Below are 17,168 nucleotides of genomic sequence, written 5' to 3'. Positions count from 1 at the left end.
CATTACCTTGCGCTACGACCAGGTCTATAGTAGTGAACAAATAAATAACTAACTAATTACATGTAGATTTCATTTTATGCTTCCTATATAATCGCATGGTTCCGCTTGCCTAAAATTCTAGCCTAGCTGAGGCCTCACTAATTTGTTCAATTGAATGTACCAACATTAAAGTCCATCATCTATGGCAAACAAATGCAACGCATATTCAATCGTTATGATAAACTAGGCAGTTTTTGGCTTGTGGACTACCATCTGCTCGCTCTCATCAACATCGTCCTCACTATCGTCTTCCATCTCTTCATCAGAGGTGAAGTGATCCACGCCATCATCGATCTTCAACTCACTCAGTTTAACCCCAACTTCATCCTCGTCAACTTCATTTTCAGTCTCGTCATGAACTTCGTCCTCAACCTGGTAAATATTGACCTCGCTTCTAAACTCGGGATCCTCTTCAAGTTCCTGGATAAATTCTGCAAAGTCCCTGTTGAGCTTATCCTGAGTCTTATCACGCGGTCGAGCCTCAACATCCTTATACTCCTTGGCCATCCGTTTGAGCTTCCAGTTCCGGCTCTTCTTTGGCTTGTCAGAGTACGACTTCTTGACAAGAATGACGTCTGGGATTTTGTTGGGATCCAACTCGTCCCAGAGATCGCTGTTATAATTGGAGTTGTCCAGTGCATAACCCCATGCCAGATCGCCCGCGTTGAGGATACCACCAAGATGAGTTCGGACGTAGAAAGTGGTATCATTCCTGCCCATATCAGACACTCGCGCAACAGTAGCGTCGGCTAGGGCGAACCGGTCATTTGCAGGACCAGCCGGCTCAATGTCCAGCACCATGTACTCCGTAAGCGATTTACTTGAAGCAAGCGCTGGGAAAGGGTTCTTCCAGTAGGCACCCGGCGTGATCTCTGCTGTCTGAAGATTCAATGGGTCAATGAAATGCACAGCATTGGCAATCCGGTAGCACAGCACCAAAGTGCTAATGTGTCCAAGGCTCTTTGCCACCGTTTTCGGCAGAACCACAAGATCCTCCTTGCAAATAGGTACAATTTCAACCGAATAGGTGAACTTGTAGCTCTTCTTACTGGTGTGTATATTCATGGATATTAGCTCCGCTGACTTCTTCCATCGCATAGGAACAACTGAAGACAAGAACTCGATCATCTTTACTGCATGATTCCTCTGGGCAAAGAAGAAATCAAGCCCCTCCTTGTTCTCCTGGATAGAAGTGGTATACTTGTGCGCCTTGCTCTTGAGAATAACCTGCTCAAGGAAGAAGAAAGTCTTTTTATGCTCAACCTTCTGTCGCACCTGCACAGAGGCTCGCCAGGTATTGGCGGTAAACGATTTCGCACAGTCAGGACACTGGGCGGAATCTTCGTAAAATTCTACCACGAAAGTCTGCTCCACTAGGGTATTCTGGAACTGCTTAGCTTCGCCCTGGACGGTGATCTTGATCTTAGTTCGCCTCGAGTGTGGTTCGGTCCACAGGTACGATGCATCCATCAGCCGAAGCTTGTGCAATCCTCGCAGACGCTTTAGGCAGGCTCCCATGAGCTCTCTTGACTCTCGCGGTGCCCAGATCCATTGATTTGGCGGCACCAGCAGCCTATTACAGTTCTTACAGAAAGTAATTGTTCCGTCCTTCTGCACGTCTTCAGTGATATCCACGTTGAGACGAATACAATCAACACACATTGTTTGTCCGCCTATGCTCTTCATGGGCTGGCCACAATTGCAGCACGCGATTAGAGGAGCAGTGTGTACAGGTACGAACCGTCTGATCCGGGTATCCATATGCTGCAAATCCTTAATCTCCTGCTGCTGGCGGGCAAACTCTGCCGCCATATCGTGATGCTCTAATGGACCGTCGTAATCCCCCATCTTTCTGGTCTCTTTGAGTGGCAATTATCAAATCAATGAGCAGAAGGAAATCTTCGTGACCGGATCCAGTGTTTTTGTTTGTCGCTTAGTAATATGTATTTTTGTGTTTTGAAGTGGTGTTATTTCATGTTACTTTAACTAAGTGGTGGCAAAATAGTACGGCCATCCGCAACGAGCAGCATATCACCAAGCTTCTCTCACATAGAAAGGAAGTGAGAAGAAAAATGCGGAATTTGATTTGAAATTACCACTACTGTAGTGAATAGAAGAGGTGGGGACTGCTTAATTTTTCCGTTTAGAATTGGTGAAAAAAAATTGGATCTGCATACAGCATTGAGGGACTTGCATAGTATTTCGTATTACCGGTACATCCTACCATTTTATTTATCTACATACGGTATTGAGCAAAATTGTTCCGCAACTGCTTTCTATTTTCCTATATAGATTGAGATCAAGGGATACGTGGGCGCGCCAAAGGGTGCACATGAAAAGCCAAAAAGGTCAACTTAGTGTGTGGGTCATGAAATTTCATTAAAGTCTATACATTAGGTAATCGTTAGTCGTTAGTAGTTAGTAGTAGTATTGAGAAGAAGAAGAAGAATTGCAGAACGCGTTTTGGAAGTCGTGCAAAAAAATATTGAAATCTTGATAGTAGTATGGGAACCGCTCTGGGTTTGTTATGATTGGCCGCATCCATGCGGCAGCGTGGCCAGTTAGGAATGACGAGAACGTTTGTAGCAGATGGTAGTTCGTTGTAATTCGATTGATTTGGCAGTAGAATTCAAACTCGCAAAGGAATATCCTAGCTTCGCGGGCACCGTAGCTGAATGAAGAAACGTGGTAATGCGACTTTCGGCGGGGGTCTGGGTGTACCAATGATTTTATCTGTTTTTGGTGGGCCTCGTGAAGACGAAGCAGGGTCTTTTCGTAATCATGCTGGTCAGTATACAATCGGTTTAGTTCATTGCGGACTTGATTTAGTGATGACTCGGAAGCCACCCGCTGTTTTCTGACAAGATTTTGATAGTGCTCTCGGTTCTTGTGAACGGCCTTTTCATATCGCCGCTGTTCCTGCTCCAGCAATGTTCGATAGTGTTCGTCCCTCCGCTTGTTCGCCGACTTGAGCTCCTCGACTTGCTTGATGAGCTCCTTGACCTCGATCAGAGGGACTTCTTGCCGCTTATGAGCTGAAGGCATTGTGATGCGATCGGTATGTGTTTGTATTGTAGAATTTGATTCCATTGATTGGAATTTCGTGGTATATTTATATTTTCCATACATGTACACCATTTCACTGCATCTTCAAATCTAGGCTGAAAAAAAAGGCGCGTCATAGGGCTCCACGTGACTTTGAAGGTTGCAAAGGAGAGATTACGCGTGACGGGATTCGCAGACTCTATACGTTACTGCAGGGTTCCCGTGACCTGCGTTGAGGCATTGGAAAGTGTCCAGTACGTGCGTAATCGCCTGTAGTGTAATAATGATTCACTATGGCGGCGATTTAACATGCATGCACCACCTGTATGTACGGCTACGCACTGTGACTAACAACCACTGATCAAATTATCGATTCAATTGCTTCCGTACATGGGATGGGATAACATTTGGTGCGTTTATCTCATCAGCTGGAAAATATTCTGCTGAATCACCATGCTCGAGGGCTCGGTTTCTCCTGCATAAAAATCCCCCATAAAGTAAGGTGCCAGTATTGCATGCCATAGCCGCTTCATATTCAACTTTTTCTTATCCTGTGGACCTCACAACTTCGCATCTGGCAAATCGACCTACTCCGCTCACTTATCCGATAAAGAGTCCGTTTGATAGTACGAGATTCGAATTGAATTCTCGTGTCTCAGCCGCATTCCTGGGTGATCGACAGATCGGCGGTATTAGTCATGTATCTGACAGAATTTACATAATCACATGATCAAAATTTCACTCTTCAGTAGACAGTCGCCAATAAAAAAAATTGATATACGATAAGAACCGATCAATCGGATTTCAGCGATGAAGGTGATGACTACTAATTTCGTCCAGTGCGTGGTCAAGGACTGCGCAAAAACTGGCAACGCATTTCCACTTCAGTATTCTGACGTAACTCTGGTTCGTCAAGAGGCCGAATTCGAGCCGGAGTTCATTGCCAATGTTCTTCCAAAGCTTGACTGGGATGCTTTGGTGCAGACTGCTAAAGAGCTCGGTAACCCAAACCTCCCACAGGATAAGCCTATAATTGAAGACGCCGAGTCGCCCGAATATACCCAGCTTTTGAAAGATTTGCATGAACTCTTGGTTGAAGTAAGTTAGCTAACCCTGTTGATCTCGATCCATGCTAACATTTTGATCTAGACTATTATTACTGAGGGATCGATGACCTGCCGAAACTGTGGTCACATTTACAAGATCATGAACTCCATTCCTAACTTCCTGCTCCCGCCGCATCTGGCTAATTGATTTATTGACGCTTAGCGTCCCATGGGATATCATATCCTGGACAAAAAAGTTTTCCTCGATTATTTCCCGCCCATCCTCAGATTGCTCGCTGTCACATCGGAGAGCTGCTTTGGTACCGGCTTATATGGGGTAATTGGGGTTGTTCGACGTTTGATTTATTGGAATATTTATGAAAGATGTGTATATAATGATGCTAGCGAACACGTACTTGGGGATACCAATACGTTGTGCTGAGAGCAAAACGATGATACTTAATAGAACTTTGATGGTACTGCACCAACGTGAGCAGCAATGCAGAACACAACGTACTGTAATACAAATAACCCTTCTAAATTTTCACTAATTTCGTATATTTATTTCATTTATGACACAATTTGACCGACACCTCTGTTAATGGGGGGACCAGTCCCCCCAAACCCCCCTGGGGCTCCGCTACGCGGAGATACGTGCTTTTGACGGGGAGTTTGGGGGCAGAGCCCCCAACTACGGGAGCTCGAGGGCTGGCCCTCGAAAAGATAAGGCGGAGAAAATGTCAATTACTTATTATATGATGGTACTTAACCTGATTGATTCAATTTTCTCACTAATAGAACTGAGGTAACCAGTTCATTACCGTTAATGTGTAGCGGTACGTAAGACGACAACGCGTTACGCGATTGGGAACGGTATAAATATCGCGTCCCAACCAAATTTCAGTTCCCTCAAGCTTTCACTTTTCGGTTGAATGCTAAGCAAAAGTGAAAACACTTGGGGGGTTTGAATACCGTGGCCATCCTAGATATTATGAGACGCTATGAGATAAGGGTCTCTGCTCCCGGAGCGCAAAAATGAGAGCTGTAAGATTCAATTGGCACACCAGCCCCAATTGCAAGCTCTTTGCTAAACCCGTTCTACCCGTTTTAATATTTTTGCAATGTTGCAATGTTTTAAATTTTCCTTCGCTTTATAACGGAGCTACTTAAGATGGCCAGTCCATACGGTATTCGAATACTGAGTGAACATGGTTAACTGCAAAGTTATGGAATCGTCTATGGCTGGGGGGTATTCTATGATCCGATCAGATAGTAACTGGTTTGGTTGTATCAATTCTCTTTCCTTCCCTCAAAAAATGAAGCTTTTGCTTAGTTGTACAATGGGAGATTGGAGCTTCCGGTTTCGTTGAAGCCGTCATATTTTTGGTATGTGTGGCTCGGTTTATTCGACGTTTGCTAACGAAATTGGCATTGCTATTTGGTTATATGCATATTTTTGATCCTTCTCTATCTGTTTATTCCCTCTCCTTGGCGTTGATCGACTGGGCTGAGCACTTTCGTACTTCCTGGAGAATATCGAAACATTTCGAACGATGGTTGACGTTTTCCCGAACACAATCTTCGTACTTCTTCATAACATCCGAGCAGTCCTTCAAGATCTTAATAAAGCTTGGAACTCTAATTTTTTTTATTAGTCAGTATGCACCGTTTAATGAATAGCGCGGTTCACGTACTGGGTCTTGACGCAAGTAGCGAGGGCGTCCTGCTCTTCCAAACACTTGGAAGCATCTCCGCCGCCGAGGCATTTGTGATAGGACAGGAACTGCGCAGGGCAGTGCTGAGCAACATCTTCCACCAATGCCTGATCCAAAAGTAGCGACATTTTGAATTGATTCGAAGTATCGGAGGTTCAATTTTTCATTTTGTCCTGTTGGGATGCAGCGCGGGGGGATGACCGACAGCACTATGCACCTACAATTGTATCTGGTATATCTTCATACGAGTTACTGTACTACCTAGGTATATCAATGATGATAGTGGAAGATTGGTATAGCAATCATTGTTCAGATATCAATATAACAAAGAATGCTTACATTTAAGCCAACTGAACGGTGATTGATAAGCCTAGCATTATGAATGGTGCTTACTTTTGTACGATTTGGCCAATTGTTTAAGCTCGTTCAAAGTCATCCATTACTGTTAGTGTGAAGCTAGCGATATTTTGAACTAATAATTTTGTTAGATGGGTTAGATATCCGCGAGAGTTCCTTGCAAGCCCGCATCAAGATGTTCAGTCCATACCCGCAGTCAAGTCCAGTTGGATATATACATAATTCAACCCCTCTATGTATTTACCCAACTGGATATAAGAGTTTGTTGAAATCGTCCTGAAGCTAGATCCGCAAGTTCGCTAGAGAGGAGTAGTGAGGCTGTTTGTTAGGGCTTACTAGTAGCAGGTAGTTCATGCTACAGGTCGTTTCTACACATAAAATAGCCCTCAAGAATGCTGACTCTGCTAGTACTCCACTCTCCGCAATTTAAAATCCTACACGTCACTTTATACACGTCCAATTTAACAGCCCTGAAGGGGGTGTTGCATGGGCGCGTCTGTTTACATCATCACTTCAAAAACATCAACAACTCTTCTAAAACACAAACCCAACGAATATACGAAAATAATGTCGTTTGCGACTCCGCGGATAACGCGACACTCGCAGGCTTCACTGTCAATCGGAGACCCAGTAACCCTTCCGAATGGAGAGCATGGCATACTGCGGTACGTGGGGAAAGTCCAGGGCAAGCCTGGCGAGTACGCCGGGGTTGAGCTCGTTGGCGAATTCGAGAGCCAAGGCAAGCACTCGGGCACCTTCGAGGGCGTCAGCTATTTCCAGACTGCAAGACCCAACACCGGGCTATTTATTGTGTACTCAAAGCTCATTGCGTCGACGTCTCGGCAGTTTACAAACTCTTCAGGAGCCGCTGCCGCTGCGGCTCCGACCACTCCAGTGAGACGACTGTCGCTGGCCCGGCCGCAATTGGCGCCTCCATCCCCTAAGTACGCGAAGACCCCCGAGCGGAGCGGCGGGTTTGCTGTGCCGCAGGCAACCAGTGTGCGCAAGGCCAACCCTCCTGCTTCGGCGACCCGTAAGAGACAGTCTTTCTCGGCGACCCCAAAGCGCGCCAGCGGCATCATGTCTCCGCCTTTCCGGCCGCCTAGCGGGGTGAGGGAGGATGTTTTGGCGTCTCCGTCGAGAAATCGCAGGGTAAGTACTGCTGGAGCACATCCTCCGCCACGACAGCCTCAAACCTCCGCAGATAGTAGTAATCCGTCGGCCGAGGAGTTTGCCATGCTTACGAGGGAATTGAGGCAGATCCGGAACGAAGTTTCCGAAAAGGATGCTCAATTGGAGCAGCAGGGCGATTTGTTGAGGGAACTTGAAAAGAGCCTCGAGGAGTTCCAGGCACTGGCAGAACAGCACCACAACCGGCCAACGTTGAGCGACCATGGAAGCGAAGGAGAGATGACCAAATTGCTATTAGCACTGGAGGAAAAAGATCGCCGCATTGCCATTATGAAGGGAGAATTCGAAGAGAAGCGCCAGGAGTTCCGGGTTACGATAGACGGACTTCAGGAGGAAATTCAGGAAACCAGCGAGATGTATGAATCCGAAATCCACAAGCTCAAGTCCAACATGGGCCACGCGGCTGATATAAACAGCGAGATAATTGAACTCCAGAAGGAGGTTGCGCAGTTAGAGAGTGGGCTGCGGACCTCGCAAGTATCTGAACAGAATGCCAAGGCCCAGCTTTCAAGGCTGGCTGACATTGAGAATAGATTATTGGACAAGGAGCAGGAGTTGGTCGATACCCGTAAGGACCTTGAGTACTATAAGGACCTGCTCGAGAATCAGAATGCGAGTTCGCCTCATCAGTCCCATCAATTCCACCAATCTTACCAAGAAGAGGAGATTGAGCAGCTGCGAGTACAATTATTCCATCAAGAAGAGGAGATTCAGCAGTTGCGGGTGCAATTAGCCCATGAAGAAAAGGAAAATGAGCAATTACGGGCACAGTTATCCCACGAAGAAAAGGAGACTGAGCAATTACGGGCGCAGTTATCCCACGAAGGAAAGGAGACTGAGCAACTACGGGTACAATTATCCCATAAAGAGGAGGAAATTGAGCAGCAGCTACGGACACAATTAGCCCATCAAGAAGAGGAGGCTCAGCAGCTACGGACGCAATTAGCCCATCAAAAAGAGGAGAATGGGCGGGTGCAGCTCTCTCATCATGACGAAGAGATTGAGCAACTTCAGGCGCAGTTGGAGGAAGAACGCGCTTGGCGGGACAAAAGCGAAAAGGAGATCGAAAACCTCGAGTCTATGCTTGAGAGCAAGATCTTCCGAGAGTCTGAGCTCGAACGCGAGCTTGAATCACTCAAGATATCCCACGAAAAGGAGAATCTCAGCCCTTCGACGCTTTCTTCTCCAGCTTCAGACCACACCAAGCCAGTTACCCCCAAGGACATGGCCAATGCATCCATGTTCGCACCGCAACAGCCACCACAGCCCATTGTTTCCCCTGCCAAAGTTGATCCTGCAGCGGGCCGGAAACTGTGGTGTGGCCTGTGCGAACGAGAGGGCCACGAAAGCCTCGACTGTCCATTTGAAGAGGAGGAATTCTAACGATTTACGATTCTTTCAGGCCAAGAGAATTCTAACGACTTAGGATTTACACGGGCATTAAACATGGGTAGATTAACGTATACATAGAGTGCAAGGATCTTTAGGCAGTGGTCTCGGCAGCAGTCTTAGGCGCTCGCACCGTTGGTCGCATGTTTGGCATCACAAAGTCCATATAGCAAGTAAGCAGGCCAATGAGGGCCGTCATCAGAGTGATCCAAGCCGGCTGGCTGTCCCCGGCTTTTTTGTTGATTGGCTCATTCAGAAAGCTCTGGATGGCAGTAAACACAGCAGCCCACGCCAGCAATCTACATCAAATCAGTTCCGGTGTTCAATAGTTGGCTCAAAGTGGGTACTTACTTGTTTCGCATGAACATGGCGGCCAGAGGCAGGGTGCTCGAGAACATCGAAGATGGCTCGGACGAGTTCATTGGAACATGCTCGTAGGGCACAATCAGGTCGGCCCGTCGCTTATCCGTCTTAACTGGTGCCATTTTTGTTAGTTGAAGCAAACGGGAAGGGGTGAAATTCAAGTGTTGCAACACCCCCGCGGCGCACCTCCGCATCATCCCCAAACCTCTACACCCCTCCAAATCCTCGAGCATAGTCAAAGGTTGACGTACGGTAGCATGCAATTGTATATAAACGGATTAATTTTTTTCTTGAATTGATTATATATTTGACTCTTGATATATCCAAGGCATTCGCAAAGTTAGAGTTTATAAGCTTTTGCGCTGTTGATAACGCAAGTCGAGGTAGTATAACCATCTACCATAAATCGATCTCCTTACTTCAATTCTTAGTAATGTCACTTGCAGAGTCCTAGGGAAGGGCTTAGCAGCCCTTTAAAGTCCTAAATAGCCTCTTGAGGGGCCAGCCCCTCAAACTCCCCGTGGCTCCGCTCCGCGGAGGTCGAAACATTAATATCTATAAGCCAATAAACGAGTTTACAACATATTAGCTGGGAATTTGTTAAAGTCAATCTGTTCCTTGACCTCCTGGCCGTCAATCTTGTAGGCGATTCGCAGTCGGAGCTTGACGTTTGCATTCTCTGGACCAGACACCCTCATATTCTGTGTCGCAGTCGCGTCAGGACCCAAAGTAGTACTCGAAAGGCCCTGTAACTGCAGCTTCTGGCTCTTCGGTACCGCAACTTGAAGCACAAGATCAGTAATTGTAGAGCTTCCCGAATTGACAAACTGGGCTGAAATGGCAGCTACACCGGGAGATATCTTGGGTTGCGGAACGAGGCTCAGAGTAAGCGAATTCTTGCTGTATGCTTCAATGCCACTAGTAGGGGACGGCGTCGACTGGAAACCGCCCAGCAAATCAGCAGAACCAATTGGAGGAGTCGAAGCGGCTGGAGTAACCGGTTTCGGAGTACTGTTAGTGGCCGGTACTGAGTCGAAGAGATCGAGAATCTGGCTAGCGTTGGACTTTTGCGGCTGTGGCGACTGCACAGGTGGCGAAGGCGTCGACGTGCCAAAGATGTCTGATAGAAGATCAGCGTTGTTAGCAGCTGGAGCAGGAGCCAAGTTGCCACCGTTACCTTCCTCCTCCCCAGCGAAATCTAGAAGTAGATCGACACTGTTTGGGGCTGCCGCACCAGCCGAGCCATTAGCTGTCCTTCGGGCTGGGTGGTGGTGCTTCTTCTTGTGCTTCTCCGCCTCATATTTGGCACCGAGATCCTCTCGAACCTCTGGCGGTGGCATCTTCTCCAAAACGCCTCGTCGCACCGAGTCGTGGTTGAACAGCTTGCAGTACTCGGCAATTCGCTGCTGAACCTCCAAATCGAGCGATTTATTGTTGCTCTCAAGAATCTTCTTGATGCGTTCCACCTCGCTAGTCGAGCTGATTCGCGTCGTCAGCTTCATCAGCGCAGTCACTACGTACTCCCTGACCACTTCAGAAGAGGTACTGTCGAGAATTGTCTCCAGAAGAGACACAATGTCCGACTCAGCAGCATTTTGAACACCACCTTCGTCCTCAAAGGAGCCTCCCTTGAGCAGAACATTGGCATACTCGCCAATGAGCCACACGCCTACGAGAACCAGGCCCTGCTGGGACATATCCTTTCGCAGAGCCGCGTAGAGCTTCTGAACCGTGTAGAGATGAAGGTCCTCGGAAGTGATTACAAGAGTGATGAAGGCCGACAGAACATTCTCCTTGGCGTGGTCTCCGGCCACCTTGAGTGCTCGCAAGATAGTATCAATGTGCCACCGCGTGTTGGGCGCATACTTTTCTGCTGAGACCGCAATCTGGGATACCAGGTTAGTCCGGAACTCAGCATCAGCGGTCTCGAGGAAAGTTAGCAGTTCTCGCACAAGGACACGGATGTTGCTGCTGTTAATGAGCGCAAACGACAGCTCGAGGGCTCGTCGCCGGATGGAGATATCCGCGTCTTTGAGACAGTCAATGATGGTTGCTCGGTGCCGCTGGACAGCCGTGGGCTCAATTTCAATGACATTGAGCAGCGTGTTGAGCGCCACGTACTTTGTGTTATTGTCCTTGGACAGGAACTTACCAAGCAAGTTCACGCCAAGGACACGGAGACCAGAGTCGGCTTCAATGCCAAAGATGGTCCTCACAGCCTCGTAAAGTACGGCGTTACCGACATTCTTCGAAGAGTCGGTGTTCGATGCAATCTGGGCGAGAATGTCGCTGAGCTGCTCCGAGGTCTGGACATCGCCCTCTCCAAAGATGCGCAAGAGCCGTAGCAACCGCACCTGCAGGAATGGGTCGCTAATGCCCGTCACGTCATGCTCTGGCGCGTATCCCGAAGTAGACAGATTTTTGAGGTGGTTTAGCAGCGTCGGAAGCAGCGGCTTGAATTCAGGCACAAGATCCGGGTTTTCCTCGCACAGGCTCTGAACCAAAGCGCACCCGCACAACAAAACACCATGGTTTTTGTCGGTCATGAGAGCCTTGGCCTTATCTACGAAGACCTCCTCGAGGTCTGGCACCCTTGTGATGATCCTCATAGCACACAACGCGGCCTTCTTTTTCAGGTACGGGTTCGATGACGAAATGATCTTCTCAATGTCACCAAACAGGTCTCGCGCCATCTCAGTCGAAGCAATGTTGGCCAGAGTGCACAAAGCCAGCGCTACGACGTACTGATTTGGGTGGCTCAGGTCATTCGCCAGCGAATTAGTCACCAGAGTGAGCACTTCCTGGCTCTCGTCCAACAGCAACATAGTGCCGAGGTACCCCAGTCGCTTGTCTGTGAATTTCGACGTTGCAAGGAGCTTGAGGCACTCGACCTGGCCGAAGTGTGTTCTCTCTCCGAGAGTGAACAGATAGAGCAGTTTGGCCACATTTTGCCGCCGGATGAAATGATTTGTGTAATTCTCTCTGAACGACGTTCGGATCGCCGCAGACTCTTTCTGGATGACCGCTCTTTCGTCGGCAATGGTCTTGGCTGCCCTCACCGCTTTGATGAATGATTTCAACGAGGTCATGATATCTTTTGTGGCTGTTTCGACACTTAAAAACAAAAATTAAAACCCCCAAACCAATTTCAGACTGCTAGAGGCGTGTTCAGACACAAATAGAACTAGCAGCAGGACACTCTCGGTTGGTTATATTGCGCTATTTGATGGCCCTGGGGTTTGTGACTTCGCCGGGTTCCTCCACGGTGGCTTATTATTTGACGGTTGGGTTTTTGGCGTTGTGTTTTGCGCGTTGGGAGATACACGTGCGGCTGGCTCATTACTCAGGGGGTTTTTCCACTATAATTGGCACTGGCCCTACCCCCTAGTTATACTAGGTAGGTACTGCGTATTAATGGAGTGTATTCGAGGGCCAGCCCTCGAGCTCCCGAACCCCCCGTTACCAAGGTTCTGGAGTGGTTCTGGGTCATTGGGCTCCAATGCGGCTCATGCAGCTACCCGCGTAGCGGACACCCCACGGTTAGCAGATTTAAGCATTACACAGAGGCCTAATGGCGTGGCATTTATAATGTAGAGTTGCTCGACCTGAAATTATGTATATCTGCACTAGTGTTCGACCAATTGCTGTACCAGTAATTGGTTATATATTACAGATGCCTGTACAGCGTCTGTAGCATGCTAAGTACCAGCAGATGCATCTTACGTATTAAAGCAAATCATACATATTTTATTTGGACTATAGTGGTTTTAGGAAACGTAGATTGGGCGAAAAAAGCTCCAAAAATTCATTGATTGAAGTTCTTTCCAATGAATCCTAAGAGTACCGTATCTGGGTACAATTCACAGTATGCATAACCCAAGTAGCGACACGAGATGAATGTTTCAGCTTTTGAGGTTGTTTTCCGCGCGTTGGGAGGTTTGCACGAAAAATTAGCCAGCGCACGGCGCACGGCTGAATACCGCCAAGAGCGAAGCGGCGACAACCGAGTTAACGGCCAGGCGGGGGTAAGAAATAACGGCCATCATAACTTGAACTAGCAAACACAAAATCGACAAATATTATGCAGCTATCAAAATATATCATCATAATTTTGCATATCCTTGCCAGATTTCTTCACTTCCCCGCTTCTAATCAGTCCATATGATACGGTTGTGCCTAATATGGGCATTAGTTCTACGGTATATCTCGCCGGGATCGTGATCGGAGACCTTTTGCAGATCACTTAAAAAATACTTATGTCCGAGCCCCCCCTCTTCCTTCCCCTGTACACCACCACCACCCTATAAGTTGTTAAAAGCGATTTTGAGCCCGCTTTTTTTCATATTTTTATTTCACTAAGGACTCTGAAACGTTACCTATGACTGCGACCGAGATCGAGACCGCTACCGTCGCGCAACTGAGCGAGGAAGAGATCCTCCAGCAGTTCCCTGACGTTGCACCCCTGGGGGCCGCTGTCACCACCAAGATTTCGGCCGAAGATAAGCTCTTTGAGGGCAAGGACGAGGAGCAAATCAAGCTCATGGAGGAGGTCTGCATAGTGCTCGACTGGGATGATAAGCCCGTCGGCTCTGCGTCCAAGAAGACGTGCCACATCATGTCCAACATCCATAAGGGACTCTTGCATCGAGCCTTCTCGGTTTTCCTGTTCAACAGTGAGAACAAGCTGCTCCTCCAGCAGCGCGCGGACGAGAAGATCACTTTCGCAGGCATGTGGACCAACACCTGCTGCTCTCACCCTCTGGCTATTCCTTCGGAGCTGGGCAGCGACCTCCCCACTTCTATTGCAGGCGCCAAGAATGCCGCCCAGCGAAAGCTCGACCAGGAGCTTGGCATCACCAAAGAGTACCTGCCTATTGAGAAGTTTAACTTCTTGACCAGAATACACTATGTGGCTCCAAGCGACGGTCCTTGGGGCGAGCACGAGATCGACTACATTTTGTTTATCAAGTCCGACCCAGTTCTAAATGTCAACCCGAACGAGGTCAAGGACACTCGATATGTATCTGCTGACGAATTGAAGGAGATGTTCAAGGACGAATCTCTGACCTTCACGCCTTGGTTCAAGCTCATTTGCGAGTCTTACCTCTTCAAGTGGTGGGACAACCTCGATGATGTTCAGAAGTTCAAAGAGGACGCTATTCGACGAATGCTATAGATTTTTTTTTGATATACCTGCCCCCTGTTTATACCGGTATCTAATAATTTAATGTTTCCACGTCCTATCTTTTTTTTTTCACCCGTCTATTGTATTGGCTGGAGATGAGCTTTATAACCGGTTCCAGCATTATCTGATCGATAAGTGACTTACATTGGTTCTCTTCCGCGGAGTTAGCGTAACTTGCCCTATTACAGAATTTCTTATTCTACCGCGGTTTTGCCAGATGCTTCTATAGAGTTGAGCTAATACTTTATACAATATCTGGTACCGTTAATACGCAGCTGTTATGCTCATGAATACATATCTTTGAAATGCCGCAGGGGAAGAATAACAGTTGCGTAAGTGGAACTTATATATATTGATCAGGTTGTTGGGCTCATTGGATTCTTATAATGTATAATTATCGTCTGTTAATTCAGGCCAACAGTAAGTGGTGCTATATCTTTGGGATATAAACTGCTACGTGTACAGGGATCTAGAGATTCTATATAAGAAGTTATGACCCATCTATTTGGCAACTGAATGAGTGGATTGTCTGCAACCGTATTTTTAGCCCGTTGCAACTGTGTTACCGAGTTAGGCTCATGTATACGCGTAATATCTATAGAGATCTGAATATTCCATGTGCACTAGTTAACAGTTACAATACGTATATATACACAGCTAAAGAGCACCTAAAACTCCCATACGAGCTGCTGTATGCAATACCAGCGGCCGTGGTTATAACTATAGGCATGCATGCAGCCTCGTGCATGTATACAGGCATATTATTTATTTTTGTATAATTTCTTTTTCCGTAAAAATTTCGAAACAAAAATTAACTTAATTGTTAATTCTTGCTGATTTGTTATGCGCTAAAGGGGAATCGAACCCCTGTCTCATGCTTGGAAGGCATGAATTCTAACCACTAAACTATTAGCGCGCAATCAACTGAGCGGTGACTTTTCAAGACATCTTTAAACCCCAAAAAAATCGTTTTGAGCCGCATAGAGTGAGGCGTTATTTTCTTAGAAATTTGCGATTTGAAGCATAACAAAGCTTTCTATGCCAATATTATGTTAAATATATATGTAAAACTTTGGCTATTGACGTAGTGTGTGGCAGAGAGAACTAGAAAAGTCGTTTCAGGGCGGTGTTTTGAAAACAATTGCATGTATTAGCAATGAGCCTTCTCAATATGAAGGATGGGCTCAAAGCAGTGGCTGAGCTCCACAAATCCGAATCGCGTGTTTTTATCCCAAGATGTCTTTGATATGAATTTTGTCCCCACTGAACTCGGCACGGTGTCTCCACCGGTGCTTGGTAGGGATATGAATGAATGAATCGTCTGCTTTCGAGCCCGTTGCGACTATGTCACTAAGTTAGGCTTATATAGTACATCTTAGATGACACCGCGTCCGCAGAATACCGGGGAAAAGGCCTGTGACACCACCCAATTGTGAGAAAGGCGCGGTATGGAGCCCCAAAAATCAGCCACCGCCATCAGACTCGAATATGAATCGTCTGTATTTCGAGCCCGTTGCGACTGTGTCACCAAGTCAGGCTTATATAGTACATAGTACATCAACATATTTGTCCGCTAAGCAGACATTTCAACATATTATAGCAAATCAATGAAAATCAAAAACTTTTGGTTGATGGGGCCATCAGACTCTCCTTTGTATTGAACAGCGTCCAAAGACTAAGATCTGGCAAGGAATTAAAATCCTTCTATTCTGTCATTATGCCTGATATCGGCATCCAGTTCTCTTATTAAGGCATGAATTGATAATCCGAAGTCTTTACCAGTGCGTTTGCCAAGATAGACCAATACCAAATTCAACAGCAGAATGAATGAACTGTTTGATAAGATAAAAAAAACTGCATTTTTAGCCCGTTGTTGCTCTGTCACCAAGCTAGGCATTATACAGTACTTAGTACTTCACATATTGCCCGCTAAGCAGAGGCTCCAACATATCATAAGAAATCAATGAAAATAGCCGATAGGGTCGATTTACTCAGCGCCAAGGCGCTAATGACACGAAGAAAAACCTTTTCTTCCAGAGCAAGAGCATGCGGAACATGTGGAACGCCATTGGTAATGCTGCTCTTGCAAATTAACGGTGATCCAACGTGGAGTTGCTCTCCCCAAACACAAAATCTTCTTCGAACTTCTCAGGATTAAAAGCAATCTGCTTCGTATCTGAGAAGGGATTGCTTGCCTTGAAGCTGGCTTGTTGCCTAGGATTTTGCCCAGTTGATAGCCCCCAGTCGCCCAGATGTGGGAATCCATCTAATGAGAAAGTTGCGGTATAGAGTCCCAAGATTTTCACCCCCTCCTTCGTGTTGAGCTGGGTAGGATGACTCGGAATGAATGAATACTCGGAAAGCTGAGGACTGGCAAGAAGTACTTCTCGCGCTGGCACTCGTAGCTGCAACAGGATGAGTACGACAACTTCGAGTGCTTCGAATTCTCCCGGGAATAGTTAACCCATGCTGCCTCTGCCTGTCCCATATTTGTTTTAGCTTTCACCATTGCGTCAGAAAAGAGTGTCCAAATTATCTATTCTTCCAGCTACATTGAAGACGTTGTACCGGATATTTTCTGTATGCAGAGGCGTCTCTTAATTCTGTGGATTACCAGGATGAGCGAACAAATATATTGATTTACAACGTGGTATATAAGCCTCCTTGGTAACACAGTTACAACAGACTAGAAATATAGATACGATCATTCAGTTACAAGCCCCTTGGATACGAGAGGGCCGGGGAGAGTAGGGCCAGCATATGGGGTACAGAGTACCGGTATACCATGATACCGTGATCCTTCCCGAGCGATTTCGTCAACTTCGCGTAAACAACGTA

General features: G+C 46.9%; 8 protein-coding genes and 1 non-coding gene across 9 annotated transcripts; 3 read left to right on the top strand and 6 right to left on the bottom strand.

Moving 5' to 3' along the window:
- Nucleotides 1–222: 222 nt before the first annotated feature.
- NMD3 (60S ribosomal export protein NMD3) lies at nt 223–1,851 on the bottom strand (the record flags this gene model as incomplete). Its single annotated transcript, XM_076681779.1, has 1 exon — nt 223–1,851. The coding sequence occupies one exon, from the start codon at nt 1,849–1,851 to the stop codon at nt 223–225; it is 1,629 nt and encodes a 542-aa protein (XP_076543736.1).
- A 606-nt stretch (nt 1,852–2,457) lies between these two features.
- TRVA0_001S02586 (uncharacterized protein) lies at nt 2,458–3,177 on the bottom strand (the record flags this gene model as incomplete). The annotated part of the gene is made up of 1 exon (XM_076681778.1): nt 2,458–3,177. The coding sequence occupies one exon, from the start codon at nt 3,175–3,177 to the stop codon at nt 2,458–2,460; it is 720 nt and encodes a 239-aa protein (XP_076543735.1).
- A 717-nt stretch (nt 3,178–3,894) lies between these two features.
- Nucleotides 3,895–4,338, top strand: TRM112 (RNA methylation protein TRM112; the record flags this gene model as incomplete). Its single annotated transcript, XM_076681777.1, has 2 exons — nt 3,895–4,182; nt 4,234–4,338. The coding sequence occupies 2 exons, from the start codon at nt 3,895–3,897 to the stop codon at nt 4,336–4,338; spliced, it is 393 nt and encodes a 130-aa protein (XP_076543734.1).
- A 1,267-nt stretch (nt 4,339–5,605) lies between these two features.
- On the bottom strand, nt 5,606–5,973 carry MIX14 (Mix14p; the record flags this gene model as incomplete). Its single annotated transcript, XM_076681776.1, has 2 exons — nt 5,606–5,768; nt 5,825–5,973. 2 exons carry the CDS (start codon nt 5,971–5,973, stop codon nt 5,606–5,608), a joined length of 312 nt encoding a protein of 103 aa, XP_076543733.1.
- Nucleotides 5,974–6,769: 796 nt separating this feature from the next.
- TRVA0_001S02520 (uncharacterized protein) lies at nt 6,770–8,776 on the top strand (the record flags this gene model as incomplete). Its single annotated transcript, XM_076681775.1, has 1 exon — nt 6,770–8,776. One exon carries the CDS (start codon nt 6,770–6,772, stop codon nt 8,774–8,776), a length of 2,007 nt encoding a protein of 668 aa, XP_076543732.1.
- A 100-nt stretch (nt 8,777–8,876) lies between these two features.
- On the bottom strand, nt 8,877–9,267 carry TRVA0_001S02498 (uncharacterized protein; the record flags this gene model as incomplete). The annotated part of the gene is made up of 2 exons (XM_076681774.1): nt 8,877–9,081; nt 9,134–9,267. 2 exons carry the CDS (start codon nt 9,265–9,267, stop codon nt 8,877–8,879), a joined length of 339 nt encoding a protein of 112 aa, XP_076543731.1.
- A 453-nt stretch (nt 9,268–9,720) lies between these two features.
- APL4 (AP-1 complex subunit gamma) lies at nt 9,721–12,234 on the bottom strand (the record flags this gene model as incomplete). The annotated part of the gene is made up of 1 exon (XM_076681773.1): nt 9,721–12,234. The coding sequence occupies one exon, from the start codon at nt 12,232–12,234 to the stop codon at nt 9,721–9,723; it is 2,514 nt and encodes an 837-aa protein (XP_076543730.1).
- A 1,289-nt stretch (nt 12,235–13,523) lies between these two features.
- On the top strand, nt 13,524–14,321 carry IDI1 (isopentenyl-diphosphate delta-isomerase IDI1; the record flags this gene model as incomplete). Its single annotated transcript, XM_076681772.1, has 1 exon — nt 13,524–14,321. The coding sequence occupies one exon, from the start codon at nt 13,524–13,526 to the stop codon at nt 14,319–14,321; it is 798 nt and encodes a 265-aa protein (XP_076543729.1).
- An 853-nt stretch (nt 14,322–15,174) lies between these two features.
- On the bottom strand, nt 15,175–15,246 carry tRNA-Gly(TCC). The gene has a single exon. It is a non-coding gene; the product is annotated as a tRNA-Gly (tRNA).
- Between the last annotated feature and the right edge of the window lie 1,922 nt (nt 15,247–17,168).

The sequence above is a fragment of the Trichomonascus vanleenenianus genome (genome assembly GCF_965637985.1).
Source record: "Trichomonascus vanleenenianus strain CLIB 3782 genome assembly, contig: TRVA0_001S, whole genome shotgun sequence".
Taxonomy (NCBI): Eukaryota; Fungi; Ascomycota; class Dipodascomycetes; order Dipodascales; family Trichomonascaceae; genus Blastobotrys; species Blastobotrys vanleenenianus.
Note: the sequence above shows the minus strand (reverse complement) of the source record. Positions and strands in the feature narration are given on the sequence as shown.